The sequence below is a fragment of the Protopterus annectens genome, chromosome 15.part0 (genome assembly GCF_019279795.1).
Source record: "Protopterus annectens isolate FY-2018-M chromosome 15.part0, PAN1.0, whole genome shotgun sequence".
NCBI lineage: Eukaryota > Metazoa > Chordata > Ceratodontiformes > Protopteridae > Protopterus > Protopterus annectens.
In genome coordinates, this window is record NC_056749.1 from 223740298 (window position 1) to 223764086 (window position 23789).

At 40.3% G+C, this 23789-nt stretch overlaps 1 protein-coding gene across 1 annotated transcript in view; it reads left to right on the plus strand.

The window, feature by feature from the left end:
- Window positions 1–940: 940 nt before the first annotated feature.
- The window catches only part of LOC122790151 (pre-mRNA 3'-end-processing factor FIP1-like), a gene marked incomplete in the record, with an annotated part of 1284544 nt that continues 1261695 nt past the window's right edge, over window positions 941–23789 (plus strand). The window contains 1 exon segment of the mRNA XM_044057737.1: window positions 941–1465. Coding sequence (XP_043913672.1) covers window positions 1357–1465 — 109 coding nt within the window.

The following is a 23789-nucleotide window of genomic DNA, read 5'->3' on the forward strand; positions in this document are numbered from 1 at the left end:
AATGCAGATCATTTTATGCAGGGAAAACGACAAGGAGGTTAAAAGACCACATAATAGAACACAAATCTGACATTAGAAGGAAAAAGTATAAGAATGCACTATGTAAACACATATTAGATAAGGGAATAAACCACACTTTTACCTTTAGAGTAATAGAAAATGTATATAAAGACGTGAGGGGCGGGGACTTAAATAATTGTCTAAAAAATAAAGAGTATGAGTGGATAATTAGGCTCTGTGCAGATAGTGAACCAGGTATAAATAATAAGATTAGTATTAAGCATGTTCTTGTTAGGATGCAACAGTATATTTTATAAGTTTGCAAGTGTGCAGGTAGCTTATAATTTTATAAGTATTTAATTGAGAGTACTCTGTGATTGGATGGCTTTGGTCACATTGTATCTATCCTGCTCCCTTTAAATGAATGAGAAAATGTAGTATGATGTTTAGCACTGAAGAAGGTTGTTCGACCGAAAGCTTTGCTTGTTGCAATAAAGACTACTGTGTTTTTTTTTCTGACGGTGGACTTGTTTTTTTAAATACGATCCATTATTTCCCAATATTACCACAATGATATGCTGGGGCCGGGCAATAAACTGCTTATGTAAATGCATATAGTAGATACTCAGCTTCTACCATTCCGATATGGTTCCTATCCTAACAATACTTATTTGGCCAATTTTCTTACGGAGAAAAAATATTAAGATGACATTCGATAATAGCAATACAGTGTCAGTATAAAGCTCAGAATATACAAGAGAAGCCATTTGTGGGACACGGAAGAAAGGTCAACAATTCATCTAACCTGTATGCAGTGTGTGACACCAATTTATAGGTTTCTTAAAAGAAATTAAGTTTAATTCTTGACAGAGTATCGGGGCACCTGTACTTAGACAAGACACTGTCGGCGTTTCAGAAGGATTTAGGACCCAGTAGACTACCCGCCCCTTTCCTCCCGCTGCCGTGACGGTTCTGCCTTCCTGCTGGACGAAGTAGCAAAACTATGGCGGCACAATAACACTGATAATATACTGACTGAATAGCATTAGTTTTTTTGTTTCATCCGGCAACAAAATGTCGCACCCTTTAGCAAACGAAATGTGCCAAGACAGCGATGTGGCAGCTACCTATTTAGAGACTATGGTATGTTCTTACCACTCCTTACTGTTGCTCATTCCATCTGTGCTAGCTTTTTGTTAATCCAGAGGAAAGGACATTACATCTTTGATTCGGCTGTCAATTCTGTACTCTCAAAACAGTTATTTACAACAAACATCACTTACTCTCCCCGCCTTCAGGAGGGGTGGATTCTCTAACTGGTGGGCAAGCAGTGTTGCGTCCACCCACCCTGCAGCCATGGCGACAGAGTTAGAACCCCCGGTTGCCGTTCCCACTGCATTGGAAGCCACAGCTTCCACCCTGGGCCTTGAAGATGAAGAGGAACATTGGTTGTATGGTGCGACAGGTACGCATCTTCCTTTAATTCATTACTGTAGGCGGACTCTCTATGTACCAAAAAGGTGTAATAAATATAAACTGCACGTTCATTGCTGTAGGGGGGGAATTTACTCCCTTGTTTATGGATTCTTTGAGTTGTCCTGCTGTGTTGCTGTACGGTAGAAGTTACTGCAGGGAATAAGCATGTTTTTAGGTTTGTTTTGGATGCAGGTTTTTCTTAAGACATTTTTAAGTGCATTGGTTTTATTTATTAATTTACTTTATGTGACCTTGGGTAATACTGAGGTGGAGTTCTGCCATTTAGATGGCAGTGTCTTCAGCCGGTGTGTGTTATCTGTGTTGCTCTGTTTAAGTTTGTTAGAAGATGTGATGTTGCTGAAGGCCTTTCTCGGGATGCATGCTCAGTTTTGACTCCGGGCATAATTTCAGTAAAAGGTGTTCTTGTTTACAGTACCTTATTTAAGCATCAATATACGTGACCAAAGAAGAAGAAAAATAATTATTGGATTTAAATTAGAGTTTAAAAGTAACGTAGGCGTTTGAACAACCTAAGCGTAATGAATGTTTATATTGGGTTTTCTGCTGATGTCTGTATCAGTAGTTTCTCTTTTTACTTGTGGTACTTGTATGTGGAAGAGAGAGGGTCCCCGTCTGACTTTTCAAAACATTTATTTGTGTTGAAGAAATGTCAGAATGCTTAACTTAACACTGAATATGCACTTCTTGTCATTATAGAGTTTCTAGCCTTATTCTTTTATTTAAGCCACACTGACAGCAACCCACCTTCTTAAATAGGGCTGTTGCCATTTTGTCTGTGATAACATCTTGCAGAACTTTGCTTATGTGTCTGATTGGTGACCCCATTTTTTTTTGTTGCCTTCGTGTTGCATAAATTTGCCCTGGGATGAGTCCCGTGTATACTTTAGAGATCACTTTCGAGTAATTCTTGTTGCTGTGTTTATAGTTATTGCTTTTGTGAGAACTTGTTAAAGCTATTCCTGTCATATTGTTTAGTAATGCAGTGTGTTAGACTTTTTATAATCTTCTCATCTTTTCTGCTGCTCCTCTTGTTGTGGTTGCTTTGCTGATGCATTTGCAGCTGCTTGTTTGGCTCCTGATTCCCAACCCCCAGCCCCCAAAAAGCCTGATCACTTTTATAAGGTACCTGAGACCTTCAAGTGCCTTTTACAAGTATCCTCCTTCAGACCCTACATGGTCTTGTTTCCGCTGACAAACTATTCAAACTTTTATCCTCTTCCAAACAACAACTTTTTGTTAAAAACGGGCTATGAAGAAGCTGGGGAAAATATTTGTACTTCTGCTAATCTAGCCTTTAGGGCCATCAGTTATCAGACCCATATGACCAGGTGTGTTTTTTGGCCCTTTTATCTCAACCTGGGCAGGATGGTCGGATGGTCAGGTGGTCAGTATGTTCCTGACTCTGAAAGCAAGACTACTGTCCTTTCTTAACGGAGTCTCGCTTCGAATGTGGCGGATGACTCTGTTAAAAGTAGTTGTGATACAGTTGATGCATCTTTAGCGCTGCTGCTCCATTAGGTTCAAGTATGAGGAGGCTTTGACTCCAGGCCTTACCTGATGATATCAAGGCTAAGTTCCCTGGTGCTTCTTTGGCTAACAAAAAGCTTTTTGGTACTACCACTGCTGACCTTTTGAAGACTGTACAAGACAAGGGTAAAGTTATGCAGGACCTTATACAATATTTTGTTTCTCCTATCCTCCCAGTCTCACTTTTTGTGCTTGCAGTATCTGTTGGATCAGGGTACCATCCAACCCATTCCAGATTCTCAACAAGGAGCAGGGGGTTTTTACTCCAGGCTGAGTCTTTGTTATGGAAAACTGTTGTAGATCCCTTCTTTCTCAACATCTTTCTAAAAATTCTTTCTTTCTGGATGTTTTTCTTCTAGATTATGTTTCCTCCTTTGCTTCCATAGACATTTCTGGTCTCTCTAGACCTAAAGGACACCTGTTTTCATATACCTATTCACCCTGTCTTCAGGAAGTTTTTGTTTCTCCTTCTTCTCATTTTCAGTTATCTTGGACGGTGAGATGGTGCAGCGGTAGCATTGTCACCTCACAGCAAGAGATTCTCTGGTTCGATTCTTGGCTGGGGTGCCTTCTCTGTGGAGTCTGCATGTACTCCCTGCATTTGTGTGGGTTTCCTTCAGGTGCTCCAGTTTCCTCCCACATTACAAAGTTATGCATCTGGAGTGTTTCTCCCTCAGCCTCCTCTGAAAATTAGGTTTGTTCCAAGTCTGCCTTTCCCGGTAAACGAATGTTAAATAAATAAATGTTATTTGCCCTTTTGTCTTTCTATGGCCCCAAGAGTATTCACGAAATTTCTGGCCCCTGTAATAGCCTTTTGCAGGCTGTGGGGAATCCAGATATTCCCATATCTGGATGACCCACTTCTTCAGTCTCCATTCCAATCTGGGCTTCTTCAGGATCTACACTTTACCATGCTGCTCCTGCACTGTCTAGGGTTGACTGTCAGTCTGAAGAAGACAGTTCTGACTCCTGAAGACCATATTTTTCTGGGGTGCAGAATCCAAATTATCCTACTGTTGGCCTCTCTTCCATCTGACAAAGTTGAGTCTCTGACAGCCTACTTACAGTCTCTGCTTTCTCTTTCTCTCATTCCTGTAAGGGAATTTTTCAGAGCCTTAGGGTTCATGGCATCTACCCATACCTATGATTTCCTTTGCCAAACTTCATATGAGGAAGCTTCAATGGTACCTTAAGGCAGTTTTGCTCCAGCATTGCCACCCTGTAGAGTTTATGGTTCCACTTCTACCCTGTCTCAAACTTGAGTTTCATTGGTGGATATTGTAGTCCTCCCTCAATCCGGGCCTGCCTCTTCAGACTCCTAGTCCTGCTCAACAGCTGTTCACAGACTCTTCCGATCATGGGTGAAAAGCCTCTTCCAACAATCTGAGTTCAGGATCTCTGGTCCATTTATTAGTGGTCACACCACATCAGCATAATAGAGATGAGAGTGTTTATTCTTCCTCTATTGGCCTTCCATTTTCTTTAGTCTCCAGGCTCTCTGAAGGTCTTGACAGTCAATACCACAGTCGGGTGGTACGTCGACAAACAGGGGGACATAGAGTCTTGTCTTCTTTGCAGACTAGCCCATCAGGCCTGGGACTTTACTGTACATCATCAGATAACCCTTTAGGTGGTAACCCTTTAGGCAGTGTATATCCCTTCAGAACACAACCTAGCAGCAAAATCTCTGATGAGGTCCATTACAGAACCTCATGAATGGATGCTTCACAGAGAGGTGTTTCTGGACATAGGACATCAGTGGGGTATTCCTTAAGTGGATCTTTTGCCTCCCCTCTGAATAGACATCTTCCTTGATTTTCTTCCGGATTGCCAAGTCCCCTGACTTGGATGTTGGATGGCACATCCTTTTCTTGGAAGGGAGTGTTCTATATGCTTACCCTCCTCTTTCTGTACTTCCCATGGTCCTGCACAAGATTGTGAATAACTCCCCCCAGGAATCTTGCTTGTGACTCCCTTTTGGCCCAGACAGTACTGGATGCCCCTACTTTTTTATCTCTTCAGGGGCGGTCATCACAAGTTACTTCACTAGATATATCTTTTCACACAAGACAAGTAGTCTCTTATTCACTTTCACTTGTCCACTCTTCAGTTGACACTTTGTGTAGTAGGGTTTTGATCCCTTTTAGACATCACTTTTCTGAGGACTTGCTTAGGGTTCTGCAGGAGGCCAGGAAATCTACTACCAGAAAATCCTATATGGCTAAATGCAGGCGTTTTTTTTATTTGGTTTATCAAGTGTCACTAAGATCTGTCCTCAGTGGGGTTCCATTTGTGCCTTTCTTACTTGTGTGACCTGCTCCATGCTGGCCTAGCATGTTCTTCTGTCAGAAGTCTCTTTCTTTCTGCCCTTGAACCCATCATTGGCCTCTGATTTTGAGGTTGAACAATTCCTTAAAGGTGTCCTTCATATCAAGCCCACAAGAAAACCTATTCCTCCCTCTTGGGACCTTAAATTTGTCCTTTAAAAACTAAGTTGGACTCCTTTCAATCCCACTTCCTCCTCCGTGCAACATTGTATCTGGAAAACTGTCTCTTACTTCAGCAAGAGTTTCTGAACTTCAGACTGTGATAAGCGGGTCTTCCCTTTTTGATTTTTGAGAGAGACAGGGTGTCTCTGCGTACTAATCCTTTTATGCCCAAAGTGGTTAAGAAGTTGTTCTTCAATCGGTCTGTCCAGCTACCTTTTTCTCCTCCATAGTCTGCTAGTGAAAAGGGTTTGCACACCTTGGATTTACATACCTCTGATATTATTGGGTAAAACAAAGGCTGTCCACAAGTCTGAGCAACTTTGTGATTCTTTTAATACCAGGACATTTGGGTTTGGCATCTTCTAACCAAACTATCTCCTCCTGGATCCCTAAGGCCATTCCTTTTTGTTATTTTTTTCATGGTAAACAGCTTTCTGCTTCAGTCTGAGCATAGTGCAGTGGCATCTTCTGGAGCTTTCTTCAGGGATCTGGAGACTAGATCCATTCTAGAAGCTGCTACTACTTGATCCTTTGTCCCCACTTTTACTAAACATTATAACTGGATGTGATTTCTAAGGTCTGGGCAGGATTTAACAGGGTTAGCTGTCATGGGTTTGTGGAGAGTTCCTCTTTGCCTTCTTCTTCTCATCCTTTACAGTAGCTGTGTTAATCTGTCACATGCAGTGAACACTGCAGCTGTGATAAGGAAGGACATAATACAGTTGTGTAAGAACTTAAGACAACAGTAGGTGTTCTACTTTTCAGTGTCACTGTGTTCAGTTCCTCTCTCCTGCCCCCCTTTTCAGTGTCACTGTGTTCAGTTCCTCTCTCCTGCCCCCCTTTCTCTGTTTCTGTTCAGAACACTGCTGTCTGAGGATTCTTTTCCTTTGTTGCCCTTTTTCTATTATTACTACTTTCCTCCTGGATGCACATGTCCTTCTGTATCTTGGGGTTTCTCTAGTTATCCTGAGACACTTCAGTTCTGAGTATTGTGTGTGCATATGTCGCCTTTATGCCCTACACCTAATGTATGATGCTGGCATGATATAAAGGCTTTGGTATTCTGGCCAGACGTTGGGCTGTCCATGGCAGGAGGTCCCACATGTAATAAATACTGCAACAGTGAAAAGTAGGACATGTAGTGTTATGGTAAGATCTTGTGTAACTGTACTTTCAGAATGATTCAGATATGGCAGATTTGTTTAGGTCCATTTCAGATGTCTATGTATATTGGATCTTTGCTTCTACAACTGAGCAATGTAAAGAATACACATGTATGATGTATAATCATCACATGCATGTTCGTATATGTACCTCAAGCTGTAGTGTCCCCATTACATGCTCTTTGGCAAGAATGTCAGTAGCAGCACCATACCTCCTCAGCCTGTGTGCTGCATGCTATTAGCAGCCATACCCATTATGCTCATGGAGTGGCAGTAGGTGTTAACCAGCATGAAGAATCATACCTGCAGGTGATGCTGTCCAGAATTTGTGTTGTTAGTCAAGTTGATTCTGCTTTAACCATGGATACTTTTGTGGTAGGAGAACTGGACAGTATCAGACAAGTTGGTTGTGGAATAACTAGTGCTTTCATTGTTATACGCAGTAATTTCTATATTGCATGTTTGCAGGGCACTGACCTGATGTGTGCAAATTTTGCTTTCGTAGTAGGCAGCACTGATTCTGTAAGGGACAATCATGTTTGATTTATATTTCATTAAAGAAGTCCACTTCTTTATAATAACCTGAGGTCAAAGTGAGACCTGATGATTAATGTGCTTTCTGTGAGGGAGAAGACTGATAGGGAAAGGGCTTGCTGTATTTTTTTGGGCCCAAGGAGTGGGGAGAATTAGGTGCTACAAGTTAGAAACCCTTTTGATGGCTAGGAATGTAGCCCAGCAGTCCTTCAGATTTTTTCTTTCTCCCTCATTTCTGTCAGTCCTTCAGCGTAAGCCTCAGCCCAAAGCAGCATGTGACTGTGACTAGGCTTTGTACGTGTTGTACTGTAATGGTGATACAGGTCATGCTTTATTGTAGCATACAAATGAGTTGTAAGAAGGCTGGCTAGCATTTCCTCCTGCCTTTTTCAGAGGGTACTATCCAAGGGTCTTATGGTAGTAGTCAAACCAGGGAATCAACGCGGCGCCCTTCTGCAAATGTGGCATTATCCTTGTTTTGGTTGCACTGAAACCTCCAGTACTGAAAAATGCTTATTTTATATGATACTAGTTGAGATTTCTGAGAAGCAAGTATTTTTTGTGCCGTGATTTTGTTGCAACGTGATCTTAGAAATGTAACTCTTGCCTAACTATACAAAGAGCAAGTGATATTCTCAACCTCAGATTATTTCAAGGTAAATGAAGTAAGTACACACGAGAAAAGCCCATTTCTGTCATGCACAAGGACTTGAAATGACATTCTGAAATTCAAAACAGAAAATAAAAAAGTCAACTGAAGAAGTAGTTTTATTGAAGTTCAGTAGCAACAAATAAGATGCAACACTTAATTGCAAATGAAGGAGTAAACTTTTTTTAAAATAACTTATTAAAATGTAACGGGAAATGTATTGAGTAACTCATGAGGGTTGAGTTATTGTTATATTTGCCTAGGTTTAATGTTAAGTCAAATGCTTCTGGGGGGAGTAGTTTGTTAGCAGGGCCTTTAAAATGGTAATCAAGTTTTGCTGTCTCCTCCACTGAGGTTGAAAATCCCAAAAGTAAGTGAATAGCAGTGAAGCAGACTGTGCCCTAGATTTGACTTTGGTCTAAACCAAGCTGTGCAGGTAGGCTGTCCCTTACTGCATAGGGCTTCATGTTTTGAGTAGAGAGTCTTGTAGGTCATTCAGTATTCCCCTGGCAGCCAGTGTAGCATCCTCCATTCTGGGAAAATTTAAGTTGATATTTCTGTACCTGTTTGTATCCTATATGAGACATTTTGCAGAAGCTGCATATAATGGATGCTTCTTAGGCACTCGTGGCAATATTTTATAGTAGTCAGTGAGAATCGATGGTTGTGAAGGACCACCGGGGAGAACTTTGAGCTTTGTGTAAAATGTGATGTTCATCTTGGTCCTTTATTGAATGTTTAACGTAAAGAATCACACACTTTATCCTTTTGAGTTCAGCTTGCTGTCATCCAGGAAAATTAGTAGGGAGGAGAGTATCCTAGTACTTGACAGCACAGGCTGCAAAACTAGAAACTTGCATTTAGTGGAGCTAAGTCTAGGTCCAGATAGCAGTAAAGTAATTGTCAGCCATGCTGATAATTTGCCCCTTTTCTAGTACCAGGACTGTACTCTGTGGTATTCCGCAGAACAAGAATTAACTGGATGAGTTGCCCTCTGAAACCAAGGCTAGGTAAGTGGAGCTAGCTGAGTACTGTCACAGATATTCTGCAGAACTTTGATCAGTAGCATCTTGGAGTCCATGGTGAGAGATGCATAATAGCCAGGAACAATGCTTTATTGATCATCTATTAATGAAAGAGAACATTAAACATATCACAAGAGCCTTACCGCTAATGGATCTTTTTCTGAATTGTAACTGGAAGTCCTTGATGAGGCAGTGAGCTGGAAATTGCACTTCTGGTTTTGCAGTCAGACCCATAGTAACGTTTACTTAAAACAGAAGATGTAGTCTGTGTTTATCTGTTTTCTTGGCTAGCATGATTTAACTGTGTAACGGTAGTCTTTTAAGCAGTGGTTACCACCTGTTTAAAATTTTCAATTTTACATTTGTTGTCTGGTTAAGGGAACTGGTTAAATAACCCTTTTAGCCATGACCTGGGCCTACAAAAACAGATGTAGTCATAGAAGTATATCTTAAATATTGAGTAGATTTACAGTAAGAGTACTTCTAAGTGTTAAAAAATGACATAATTCACTATAAACACAGAGTCGTAAGTGTAGTCTGTCTAGACAGTATATTGCTCCATTGTTTTCATTTGTTGGTGTCTAGTAGTTTTATAAGGCTTGCTTTTGACTTGTGTCCAGTTATTGATGTTATTTTTCTTGGGCATAGTCCTGCTTCTGCGTGGATTTTTATAGCAGTTGCTCTTATACTGTGGTTGGTATACCTTCTGCTAAGTTTTGCCAAGTCGCTTATCCATGGCATCATGTTTCGTAGGTAATTTTTCCCCATAGGTTCTCTGGTGTACCAGCTTGTATGAAGATCAAGATGCTGCTCCGGTATTTTCTTTAGATGTAAGAGTAATGTTGGGGGGGGTTCTGGTAATTTTGCGATGCATTTCTGATATGATGCTACTGGGCATAATGGACTGTCTTTTTGTTCAAAGATTTAATCTCTGTATAGTTGTTTTATTACTTTCAGTTGTTTGTGGTTTTTAGTTTCTTCATTCATTGTTAGTGTCAAGTATTTTGTTCCTGTTGAATTTGATATTATTATGAAGCATTCTGGTTTCAGCTGTCTTTATCTCCCTCTTCTTGACATGTAGAGCTGTAAATCGAACCAGACCTTTGTGACAAGACCTTGAGGTGTGTTTGGCGACAGTGCTTTGCAGTCTCTCATTTTTTTCATGTCTTGTTTTGAAATTGCAGGCTGATGACTTGCATTATCTTGGTTTTCTTTTCATAGTTTTTTTTATCATGGAGTGTAGTACATTGTTTGCCATTTTGAATAATGGGCCTGTTAAAATTTTTTTTTTTTTCTGTCATTAGTTGCATCGTTTTTTTGTTTGTCTTGTTGTTTGTCTTTTCGGCTTTTCCTGGTTAGGGATCGCCACAGCGAAACTCCGGTCTGCTAATGATTGGCAGTAGATTTAGCTCTTAATGATATATAGCTTTGCACTGAATATTGTTTGCTGTTGGTTGCTCTTACTTCAGAGTAGAATAGCAGCGAAACTCCGGTCCGCTAATGATTGGCAGTAGATTTAGCTCTTAATGATATATAGCTTTGCACTGAATATTGTTTGCTGTTGGTTGCTCTTACTTCAGAGTAGAATAGTTTTTGAGGTCAGCAATATTTTTGTATGCTGTCGTGTTTTAAGTTTATTTCTATATTTTTGTGTTGCGCCCATTCGTATAATGTAGATACCGCCCATGGTGTGTTTCTGTGAATATTTTCTTTTTACCACAGTGTATTTTTTTTTTCCATCGTATACCGTTTGGAATATGTTAGATGGTAGTGTTAGAAGAATTTGATGAAGTGGATTGTTGATTGTCTTCATTTTCGTGTTCCTGAGTTGTCAGTATTGGAGGTTGTGCCTTACTTTGTTACCTCTGTTTCATTGTTTGGTGCTGCTTCTGCTGTTTCTTGTGTATTCTGTCATTTATTGCATTTTTCTGTTTTGATTTAGAAGTATTGGTGCTGTTTATGTTTTTTGTAGTTGATTCTCCTTGTGTTTCTTTATAATCTTCATTGTCTGTAGTATAGGTTCTTCCTTCTTGGTTTTCTTCTGTGTAGGCTGTATATGTTTTTATTTCCTTAACTATAAATATCTTCTAGGAGACTATTTAAATCAGTTGTCAAATAGATGAAGTGATATACCAAGTGGGTTTGACATTTTTTTCTTTTCCTTGTTTCGTTTATTTTTTTCTGTCAGGCTTCTCTTCTGTTACAGCTATTGTGTAGTGTGCTGCTAGGTTTTGAGGTCATGTGACCATCTTTGGTTTGGCTGTTTAACTTTTTATATATGCAAGCATATGTACATTGAGATTAATGGTGATTTTTTGTTGCGTGGTTTTAACGTAGTTTCAAAGGTATTTGTTATAAGTTTTGCCACTAGGTGTCACTGTCTATTTCTTTAGCTTTCTTGAATTGGTTTTGGTCTGTGTTTAACCTGCATACTGATGAGTGAGACTGTGGATGCTTAGGTGGTGGTATTTAAGGTTACGTGACATCTTTTATATTATTGAGGGACAAAGGTTTTGAAATAAGGATCAACTTTAAATATTTCTTTTATACAGTTACAGTGTTATTTGAATTACCTCCCTTTTTAATGGGAGGTACAGTGCTTTAACTGTAGTTGTTGATAGTGTATTTAAGCCTTGAGGTGATAAAATCTCTAAATTGTATTGGGAGCAGCCATTTTTTGTCGCTCTCTTTAGAAGTGCAATAGGTTTAGTAATATGACAGTTATTTGTTGTTAAACGTATATTTTTGATGTTTTGCCAATATTTGCTTTTGAAGGTGTATATGGTAGCTTACGTGTTGGAGTGCTTGTTGAACTTTTACTTTATATATTTTGAAGTGTTTAATGTAATATTGTTATAGGAAATGTTTATTTATGTTAAGTACGAAAGAGCTTTTTGCGAGTGAAAAAGATAAGGCGTCAGTTTCTTTTTTTCTTTCTTTTTTTTTTTTTTCCAGTGTGAGTTTCACGGCAGTTTAATACACTGCCATGAAGCATCACACTTTGATTTTGAGTGGGCATTACTTGTACATTGATACCCTGCTGGAGAACAATCATTCTCCAATGCTATAGTAATATTGCAAATTTCCCATTTTCCAGATAGTTATAGTTTTCATGCCAGCACTGCATGTTGGCTATTGCTTGTTCATAGGTAGGTACTAGGCCCTAGGGCCTATACAAGCCTAGCCAAACGGTACCCTGGCTTTTGCTACCCAGGAAGCAGAGCCACAGAAGTGATCCCGGGGTGAATTTCCTATCTCCCATCCAATCGTCAAGATTTTTCTTGAAGAGTGCTAATGAGGAGCTTTGTTTGATATCTATAGGTAGTTTGTTCCAGAGTATGGGAAGTCTCTGGGACAGGAATCTATCCCTCCAGCATGTTCTGTTTATTGTGGTGACAAGGTTTAGGTCCCTAGAGCGTGTAGTTTGGAGGGATTGGGATTTCTTTAAGTGGAGCATGTCCAACAGCAATGTGTTTGACATAGCTTTGTATGTTAGGCAGAGATCGCCTCTGAGTAGGCGATATGCAACATTGTAAAGCTGGAGTTTTTTGAGATGGTCTGCGTAGGGCATCTGTTTGAGGCTGGTAATCCTCTTTGTGAGGCGTTTCTGTGTCCTTTCCAGTTGTTGATGTCTTGTGAGGTACATACCAAAAGGGGCATTGTACTCTATAATGGGTCTAATGAGTAGAGGGGAACAATGACCTCTTTTTTTTCCTGGATGAGAAACCTTTTGTGATGAGGTGTGCCACATTAGAAGGATTTCCTGACTACTGTGACGATGTGATTATCAAAGGAGAGACTACTGTCCACCTGTGTCCCCAAGGTCTCTTATCACACTTTTGGTGTTAAGTAGACTACCCCCTATGTGGTAGTTCATGGGTGCAGAGTTTTTACCAAAAGGAGTGACGGTGCACTTTTTGGCACTGAGCTTGAGGCCATGGCTTTGACACCAGGTATCTGTCTCAGTGAGGCCCTTTTCTAGGATGTCCACATTAAGTGTTTTGATTATGGCTCCTAGTTTGCAGTCATCTTTGTTAGCCAAAGACTTTGTGTTAGCCTGTACTTCAGAGAAGTAGATACCAAACAGGAGAGGACCGAGGACTGAACCCTGTGATACTCCACTTGTCACTGGTCTGAAGATGGATTTAGAGTCTGCTACTTTCACAGTGTGGGTTCCGTCAGTGAGCCAGTTGACAACCCATCTTGTGACATAGGGATTTATACCTAGTTTAGTGAGTTTATCTATAATTCCAGAGTGGGGGATGGTGTTGAAAGCCTTGGCGAGATCTAGATAGGCTGTGTGAACCACCTTACCCTCATCTATGGCTTTGGTGACTGCTTCAAAGAAGTCTATCAGGTTTAGGAGACGTGATCTGCCTTTTACAAACCCGAACTGGGTAGGGTCCAGTGTTTGGAGATTACCAATGTCATTGTTTATAAGTTCCATGATGATACGTTCCATAACCTTGCAGACCAGGCTCGTCAGGATAATGGGGCGGTAGTTCCCGGAGTCTGTGGTGGCTCCCCCTTTGTGGAGTGGGATAACTGTTGCTGTGCGCTGTTCAGTGGGCACAAAGCCTGAGGTGAGGCTATGATTGAACATGGTACTTAGGTGGGGTGCCAGTTCATTCTGTGTTTCATGTAGAATGCAGCCTGGGATGTTGTCCGGTCCCATGGATGCTGAGTTCTTGGCTTTGGAGAGTGCGTTTTTTACCTGTGCAGTCGTGATTACAGGAACTTTGCATTCTTCCGGTATAGAGATGAGCCCTTAAGGGGATGAGAGAAGGGTAAAGTTAGCACTGAACCTATTTGCCAGGATGTTGGCAATATCAGTTGGTTCTGTATATTAGTGCCATTGTGCTATAACTCAGAGCAGATCTGAGTGTTGCCATTGACATTCTTGACATAGCTATAGAATTCTTTGTGGTTGTCTTTAGAATCAGTGGCGATTTTTTTTTCGTAACTAGCTTTGGAGGATTTTATGAGGGATCTCAGCTTCTTACTGAGGCTGTCCACGGAGTTCCTCCAATCATGGGATTTTACTCTCTTTTGCAACAGTTTCTTTCTTCTGTTGTAGAGTTTGTTTATGGCAGGGGACCACCAGATTGGCTTTCTTTTTTTTTTTTGGGAGGATAGCATCTTGGTTCTGTTAGGGATTGCACGATCATGCACTCGTGTAAGTGCTTATAAAGTGCAATTGTATAGGATTCAGCAGTCGTACCTCTATTGTCCGTCAGCATGAGTGTCGTGAAGTTTGCCACTTCTCCAAAGCCAACTTCACGCTTCTTAAGACAAGTTTTTTTTACGGTGGTTTCCCTAATGGGGTGGGATGTGGATGTCTAGGGTGATTTGCTTGTGGTTGGATCTGACCAATGAGGAATTGACCTCTGGTGTGGAACACCAGTTGCCCATGTTGATAATGACCAGGTCTAGGATATTGCTGCCCCTGGTGGGGGTGTGGATAAGTTGATCCAAGGCGTTGGAATTTATGAATTCCAGAAAACGTTGAGCAAAAGAGTTGGTACATGAGGAGTAGTTTTCCCAGTTAATGGTGGGGTAGTTGAAATCGCCCATTATTAGGGTGTTAGGTTGTACCCTTGTATTTTCCAGAGTATCAAGAAATGAGGAGTGGGAATCCTGTGACGTGGTTGGGGATCTGTAGCAAACTACAGTTTAGATTGCGGTCTTGCCCAGAGTTGGTTGCACTTGGATGCATTATGCTGAGAAACTAGCCTAGAGGTGTGGATTTCCTTAATGAATATGGACACTCCACCACCTTTAGTGCTTCGATCCAGGTTAGGTGGCCGAAAGGTGTGGTATGAATTATAGCCTGGTAATGTAGGGGTGCTCTCTGGAGCCATGAACCAGATCTCTGTCACTGCACAGATGTCAATTGTTCTCCATTTTAAGGAGTGCCTCGAGTGAGTGCATTTTGAGGTTTAGACTTCTAGCATTAAGTAGCATTACCCTCAGATTTTGCTTGCTTGTACCTGTTACTGTGGTGAATTTGTCATTTGAATCTTACCTAAAAAAGGCACTATAGGGGTGGCAAGAGCCTTAGCCAGTATCCGGAATCCCAAGAGCGACAGGTGCAGGCCATCTCTGGCAAAGCATCGTGGTTTGTCGATCATGTCATCCCAGACAGACAATACTGGATCCCTTTAGAATGACACCAGAAACTTAGCCAATTGTTGAAGTCGATCATTTTGTCCTTGTACTGTGGTATCATTCTGGGTGATGGGCAGGATGCTACTCAGGGCTAGGGTCATACCTGCCAGGGCTACAAGATTGGACAGCTCCTCCATGTTTCTCTTCATGTAGTCCAGGGAGGTACATCTCAGGTCATTCACACCAACATGGACAATGACAGAGTCATATTTGTACTTGTGGAGTGACCTGAGTGCATGCGTTATGTGGAGGATCCTGGCACCTGACAGCTGACAGTAACTTTCTCCTTGTTTAGCCTGGTGAGTGGAACATCAGTGTGCCTGACTATAGAATCACCTATGACTAGAGTGTTGGGTATGTTGTTATGCCTTATGGGCTGTGGTTGAGTGGCACACTGAGTTTGTGAGCTATGTGTCATTTGGGTTGTGTTGGGGGGGGGGGTGGAGGTTGCTTGCATTTCTGCTTTGGAGGTCCCTGTTGCTTGGGTAGATTTGTTTTGAGAGCCGCCGCGAATGTAGGTGTGTGTTTTGTGTTTCTGTCTGTGTTTTGGTGTTGTAGGTTTTGAGGGACTATGTGATGAGTGTGGTGTGGTGCAAGTGTTTATCTTCTCCTCTTGACTGTCTAGTCCAGTCTTGGGTGAAGAGAGTTTTGCTTCCAGTTTGGCTATATAAGTGCTTCTCTCACAGGTTGTAGTGTTGGGTGGTAGGAGGAGAGGGTTGTCTGTGTACATGAGGCAATTGAAGGCTTGTAGTAAGGAGCTAAGAAAGACCACAGAAAATTCAGAAAAAAAGTAGCTGGTTGATTGTGGTATCCAATATTCATTGTTTAATTGGGTAGGTTGTCTGGTATCCAGACTGTGTAGGTTGACTGGTCAAATTTATTCTTTTAAGCCATGACCCAAGCTCATATGAGTTTTTTTATTTTATTTTTTTATGTTTTAACAAAAACAGTAATAATAAAGATGATACAGGAGATGAGAGGAGCATACAGATGAGTGAAAACATGCAGAAAAGATCAATATAGAGTACATCTTGGCTAAACTGTATGTAATGTAATACAGTATGTATTTATTTATTGATATTTGGTGACCTGGAAAGTTTGACTGGGTCAGAAACCCATTTTCAGCAGAGGCCCGGGGAGAAATGCTCACAAAAACGCATAACAGACGTATAAAAGATTTTAGTTATAACTAAACATTACATGTCAAGTACACACATCAATAGCTTTTACAGTTCTACATAAGCATACATATATCTTTAGACATAATATTGTTTTATCACATGGATAGATAACGTTTGCAGCAGATTGTAAACAGCTCAGTAAAAGTTCTAGTTTAGAGTTTTAACTTTACTGGCAGAGCATACTAACTTATACAAAAGACATAAAAAGTATAACTTTTGCTTTGTGTGTAATAAGTGTAAAAGTTAAGCATTGGTAGTAAGACATGGGAAGGAGAGTATGACTGACTAGAGACAGTAGTAGAAGTAAGTGATTATTGAAGAGATGAGGTGATGAAAAGGAGGTAAATGTGGAATAGATTTTGTGTGAAGTGATGAAAAGGAGGTAAATGTGGAATAGATTTTGTATGAGATAAAAGAATATAGGAGAGTTTTGGTAGGGAGGTTAATGTGATAGACAATGTATGAGGTATAAGAGTATTCTAGTGAGATTTGTCAAGAAGAAGCAGGTGTACAGTAAGATAAGAAGATGTAGTGAAGTAAGTAGTTCAGGAGAGTTGGAAAGGAGGCATTAGAGGAACAAAAAAAACACATTTCCAGGTGATAGGATGAGAGAGAGAATGATGAGGGGTAAAGGATAGGCAGTATGGGGGGAGAGGAAGCCATGGGAGATTGTCTGGTTGTCTTTAGTTAAGGAACATATGAAAACATTCTAATGTAATACAGTATAAACAGACTTCATATTTACTACCATATACAAAATGTGCAAATGGATTTCTGTTTGGAGTAATATGAACATGTTATAGAGATGCTGCAAGAAAGGTGGTGATCATTAGAAAAAATGTGAATTTAGACAGTAAATTTGTAGTTGAACACATCCAGTGCTCGTCTTAATTGTTGGGCCTAATTTGGATAATTTTGGTGGGGTCCCCAAGCAGACATCTTTCACCTGCTGGCCTCCTAGACTTGAGATGATTTTAAATTGGGTATCCATGTTAATAGTATATATTAAAATCAAAAATAATATATTTTTTCTTTGTTTACTTCTGTTTTAATAAACAATCGGTCCACCTTGGCTAAGTTGTTTGCACACAACACTGTCTCTTTGAGGTGTGTTTTACAATGCCAGACCATGCTTCTCCAAAGTTAACTCATTTGAAATGTGAAACCTGTTGGACTTCTGACTTATCACAGACTCCCAACTATCACCTTTATGCCCACTGTCCTCAGATGTCAGGAAATGCAAGAGACATAAATCAGTGAAGATAGCCTTTATGATTGTCGGGATACCTGGGCACAGAGTATGAAAATGTTCTAAGCTCCATTATACATTCTCATCTCATAATACCCCTTTCTTATATTTCACAACCTGCAGACAAAAAGTCAGGACCATGACCTTTGACAAGTTGGGACATCTGGACAGTTGCTTTGCATACCATATGTGTAGCTAATAACATAGCCCCTTCATTTTCTATAGGCTTGCAGAATACCACCATGCAGAGAAACAGGCTTAAAAAAATGAGTGACTAAATGATGTAAAATGAATTCATTTTAATTTGAGACAGACAACATGACAATACAGCAGGTCCATATTCATCATTAGAAATGAGTATACAAATATGATACACTTGTACTATCAGGTGGAAAATGCAGGGAGGTACATTACTGTAAAGAGTGAAGTCAATGAAAAATAAGACTTCCTGCTTACACTAAATTTCTTGTGCCAACAAAAAAGAACTGTATGATGGTATTATTTTTTTCACTTACTAATGACCATAACACCTAATAGTGATTTGACTGGTGTTGCTGCAACTTAACTCTGTGACCTAGGTTCAACTGATAACAGAGCTGTATGGAACCTGAATTAAGAGTGAAAAGAGGAAGCTTATTAAGGACGACTCTGTTCATTCCAGATATGACTTGCCATGTACTGCCCCTGTTATTAAATAAGAGCTGAACAGTACGAGCCGACACGCCGCTCTTGGCAGATAGACAAACAGAAAGCAGGAGTGAAACATACACATCCCACTCCTGCAGCATAATGTTTTATACCTACAAACATTACTACTCACCAGTATTCCATACCAGTTTTCTAAGCAGAAGGTATATGCTTTGGGTACCATCAAGAAGGCGGCAAACAATCAGCTGAAATTAGAAACAACATTTAATATTTTACTTGAGCTTTACTAAGTTAATTCCATCTGTAATGTGCTCTAAATTCATATGCAGTTCTCAAAAGATTTCTGTAACACTTCAAAGGCACTCCTCAGTCACCTATCCACCCCCCCTGCAAAAAAAGAATTAATATATCACAGTGCTGACTACAGACCATTTCCATGCACTTGCAGCCTAATTAAAATGATTGCTTTTTAAAAAAGCAACAAGCATTGGACAGTTTGTGTGATAACTACAGCTTTTATTTCCAGAAAAGAAAATTCCCCATATACTGCTCAGTACCCTGGCTAATATATGCATCCAGTTTCTTGATCCTGAGTCAATAGGTTGTTACAGGGCTTCCAAGATGGTTGCACACTGATCAAGAGCAATAACTTCAGCTCTCCCAATGTCAAAACAGAAGCTGAGAAAAGGCACTGTGATTGAAAATGTAATTTCTTTTTGTAAAATTCAGTTACTGGGCAGTAATTACACTGCCTGGATGCTAGGAAAGAAGAAATTTGGAAAACCTGTGAGAAAATCAACTGGAAGAGTTGAAGAGAAAACACTGTCTGGAAAAAATTCTGCAGCTCTTCAGCAAAAACTAGTTCAACCTTTAACCTTGATTCAAGAAGTGGCTTCTAGTAATTTAGAGGAAAAAATAAATCAAATGTACCCAGAGGTGGTTTAAAATAAATGAAACGCTGAAGGAATTTATCAATTCAAAAAAAAAAAAAAAGACTGGAAAAAATAGAAGCTTTAACTAGCCATTCAGATGATCTAATAAAACTGCAAAAATAGAAGTTGACATGAAGAAAAGGCTGGCTGAATATGAGGCTTCTCAGGAAGAACTGTTTTTTAAAGTTAGAGCATGCAGAGAGAGGACCTAAGATTTTCTGCTGTACCATTGAAATTGGAAAGAGCAGACTGAATTTTATGAAAGCATGAATAAGTAACTACTGGTGTTCCACTGCAGAATTTAATTGAAAGGGCAAATAAAGTGTATGCTCCAGACCTGGCCATGAGAAAGCAGCCAAAACCTGTCATAGTAAAAAGGCAATCGTACCAGCAGAAAGAGTTGATTTTGACAAAGATGTGACAGAAAATCAAAGTAATTCATAAAAATGGAGACAGCAGAGTGTTTGTTGAAGATGGTTATTTACTGTACACCAGGCAGAAAAGAAGCATATTTGTCTCAGCAGTCAGGGAATGTTGAGAGACAGGTGCGAGTTTCAAGCTGATCTATCCAGCTGTTTTCAAACTTATTTTTCTTGGAGGATCAGCCATTTTTTGACGCAGAACAGGCTATAGAGGAAATAAAAAATGTATATCCAACAAAAGGTGAGTAAGGAAGCAGAGGGGGAACTCTACTCCTCATTCTTCTGATAAGGTTCATAGAGGGACTTTGCCAGTGACACTTGTATCCAATGTTCCAAAGAAAAATGCTTTTGAGAAAGCATAGGAGTTGCCTAGAAAATCAGCAGTACCTTGGACTTGAACCAGAGTTTGTTGTGGAAAGATGGAGATGAACAGGAAGAAAACCAGCAACTTTGAATTGATGAATAAATGGAAGGCTATAAAGCATCTTATCACATTTATGAAATATGGTTTTGCAAGAAAGTGTGCCTGAAAAACACTGGATGTTGACTTTTTTTTTTTCTTACAGTCCACCAACAAGTATAACATACACCCCACTTTATATCATTAATGTTTAGGACACTAAAAGGATAAAACCTAACTGTAAGTTAAAATAAAAAATATATAAATTGCTTGTTGCATACACTAAAACACTTGTGTAGCCAGGGGTCTTTTAAGTAAGTGTGTGTCTTTTCAGTGGCTATATGTGTTTAACAGTATTAAAGTAAACTAGTATTTTTCAGTCGTAAGACATGTAGGATCTGATATTGTCAGTTTTCATTCTATCCTCAACTGATGGCTTCAGATTCGATCGCTTGTATCTGACATGGCTATTGCTAAAGATTGTGGCAACCAAAAACACTTGAGCTTCTTCCTTACCCATAATGCACCAACCCTGAGTTATGTTGGATCTTCTTTGCTGCTTTCTTCAAAAGACGTGATTGACCTAACTCTCGAGGTGTAATGGGTAAGTGAATATTTTTTCTTCTAAACTGCGATATTTCCCAATATTTGCTATTATTTTCTAATTTTACACGTTGTGTCCCTTTTATGAAAAAAGTAATTCTTCTGTTTCCATAGCTGGTATTTTTCCTTGGCTTTAACTATTGTACTTTTTATAATTACTATCACTAGTAATTTTTTCTTCTCTGTCTACACTTTGATGTAGTCTACTACCATTGCTGGTAGTTTGCTTCTTCCTACCTTCTTTCTTTCCACATCCACTTATTTAACTTTGCTTGTTTATAGTAACTATTATAATGTCAGAAGAAGGGCCTGCTGGATTAAAAAAGTGCACTGTGTGGGCACAAGCTTCCGATGCCCACACTGTGTGTGTGTTTACTGCCTTGGCCCATTAAATTTACAACAGGACTGTTCTATATATCATGGCTTCAATCCCAGGGCCTTCGTTGTGAGAAAAAACAAACTTATTTTAAAAGGTTTGTTTCCATTTGCTTTTGGAAAGGCAATATCTGAGGGCTCAGTCCTCCAAAAGTTGAGAGCTGAAGCCTTCTCTAAAACTGTCCACATTCATCAGTCCCATAGCTGTCAAAGAAAAGGCCCAAGCTGGTTTCAATAAGATCCAAAAGTTCCTCGCCCTCTGATTCGAGAAAGAAGAGTGTAGTTACTCCCATGATCTATGCAGAATGCTTAGCAACTTATCTCATCAGGTAAGACCAATGATAACTTTCTTGTGAAATTTTGTATAATAAATCTACCACAGACAATATCATCTCAAAATTATGTAACATTGTTTATAAGTCTTCTGTAAACCAGAAATATTGGCATTTTATATTCAATGGTCATTCTTTTAATCTCACCCAAGATGAAAAAAACATTTGTTATCCATTAAACATGCCTTATGGTCTCAATATTGGAGCATTTTTACTTGGAAATACCTTTGTAGGGCTTTTCTGACACCAAGTAAAATAGTCAAATTTAATAACTGTTCCACAGCTTCCTGTTGGAGATGTACAGAATATACTAATGCTGATTGGGTACACCTCTTTTATGACTGTCCTAAGCTAAACAGTTTTTGGAACAGTATTGATGGTTTTCTCAAAGCATTATTCACGGATTCCTTTTCATTAACCAAATCATTAGTTTTATTTAATGTAAATGAAGGATATCCTCTGAACAAGAATAACTCATATTTATTATGGTCAATACTGGCTGTCGCCAGACAATTTATTACCAGAAGATGGAAAACTAACAGCTCTCCAACATTTGAACATTTCCTGTCGTCAGTGAAAGAACTGGCAATTACGGAGTCAACAATCCTTGGAAAAAAGTTTTATCACTCATTGAGACTCTACAAATGGTTCCCAATTCTTTCTGAACTGATATTTGTGTTAATGGAACTTGTTTAACTTGTAAACTGCAATTTTACTTCAGACCTTTGTACATATTGTAGATAGTTTTTTCTTAAGCTAATGTTTTAATCTAGAATGGGTAAACATTGTGAATTTGCTGTTTTGTTTATGAAAAATTCACTAACATGTTTAGATAAAAAAAAAAAAAAAGTGTTGGATCTGACTGCATCGATCCTGTGAAAACTCCATCTGATCCAACTGCCTCCAATCCTATAGCACTTCCCAGGACAAGGTACTCTTCATCCGTCGACCCAGTTTCTTCAAGGGTGTCCTCACCCTTTTTGAAATGTCATTGGTCTAGGTCCCCCTCTGTTTTGACTCGTTCTTCCAAACGTTTGCTGGAGGAAAATGTGGAAAAAATAGTGCGGAAGAGCCTTTCAGCGCAGAGTCAGATGGGTGTCTCATTGGCTACTACTCCTTTGGGTCAGGAGATCTGTCCTTTGACTACACCCCCACTTAAAGTTCTCCTGTGAGTCCTACTGTTGCTTTAGGAGTCCCAGGATCTGAGTTTTCCAAATCTGTTTGGCTCGGATCCGAAGATACTCTTCTTTGGATCTGAAGCGTACTCTGTGTGCTCCAGTTTATTCGGATCCAGAGGGCCCTCTGAGCCAAGGCTTCCTTGTCAAATCAGAGGCATTGGAATTTACTCCAAAGTTGTAGGAGCCGTCTTTGTGCCACGGAGACTCAGCACTGGATAGCTCTGCTCCAGCTTCTTTCTCAGGGAGATTGCCTTTGGGGCAGGAGAGGACAGTGGTTAAAAAGCTTGTCGTTTTGGATCAAAGGTCTTCTCTTTCTGTGGGGCAGTCTGCCTTCGAGCCTGTGAAGAGGGTCTTTCCTGCTTGGGAAGATCAGACCGATCCAACCCCCTTGGATCTTGACCCTCTACCTTGATGTCTGCTTTCAGAGCCTCATTGCTCTACCACAGGGACAGCTAGTCTAAGACCCCTAGGCTTCCCAACAGGGTATCTCGATTTTTTTTTTTCCAGTACCTCCCCAGAGCCATCCCACTGAGCAGGTTCATAGGAAGAAGATGTGCAAGAGGAAGTGCTTAGACTCCTCAGAGGAGTCTGTAATGGAAGATACGGACTTCGGTGAAGGCTTCCCATGGTCGTCTCTTTGAAGATGTCGCATTTGGAGATGTACTATAGATCCTAAAGCAGAAAGGTGGTTGGGACGCCCAGCAACCCTTCATCCGAGGAGTCAGTATTTCTGGAGCATTTCGGTTCTGGCCCTTCTACCTCCCGAGTTACTCCACCTGCCGATGAGCTTCTTGAATTAGTCTCTTGGTGGGCATGGGAGGAACCCAACACAGTTCAAGCCATACCCAGGAGACTGGACTCTTGCACCATCTTTGGGGAAGGATGTTTGGGCAAAAGGGGTGCCCGGTAATGCCATGGTCATGGTGGTAGCCACCAAGAAGGAACTTGTCTAGGAGAGTTCCACTGTTCTTCCCCCTAACAGGCAGCCTAGGGCAATAGACAGGTTTGGGAAGCATGTGTATGCCTCGGCAACCTTCGCCTTAAGATCACTGAATTATTTGGCACACTTTACTAGGTTGCAGAGGGATTTGATTAAGGAACTGTCAAATACCCTGCAGGATCAGTGTCTGCAGAGGTCCAGTTATCCATGGCTTCTCAGTTGGTTACCCTGCAATCTGTTTCAAATTCATCCACGAGGCTGCTTTTGAACATAGTCGAAGGAGCCTCAATGGCAGCAAGCTCAAGCATTTCCATCAGGAGACTTGCCTGGATGTGCTTATGTGATGTTTGTGGAGCCTTCAGTTCTTTGTTCGTCAATGCTCCTTTTGACTGCATGTCTTTGTTTGGCCCCAAAGTGAAGGACACATTATCCGGGTGTGAGAAGGATGGAAAGACACCCTGTCTGCCATGGGTGTAA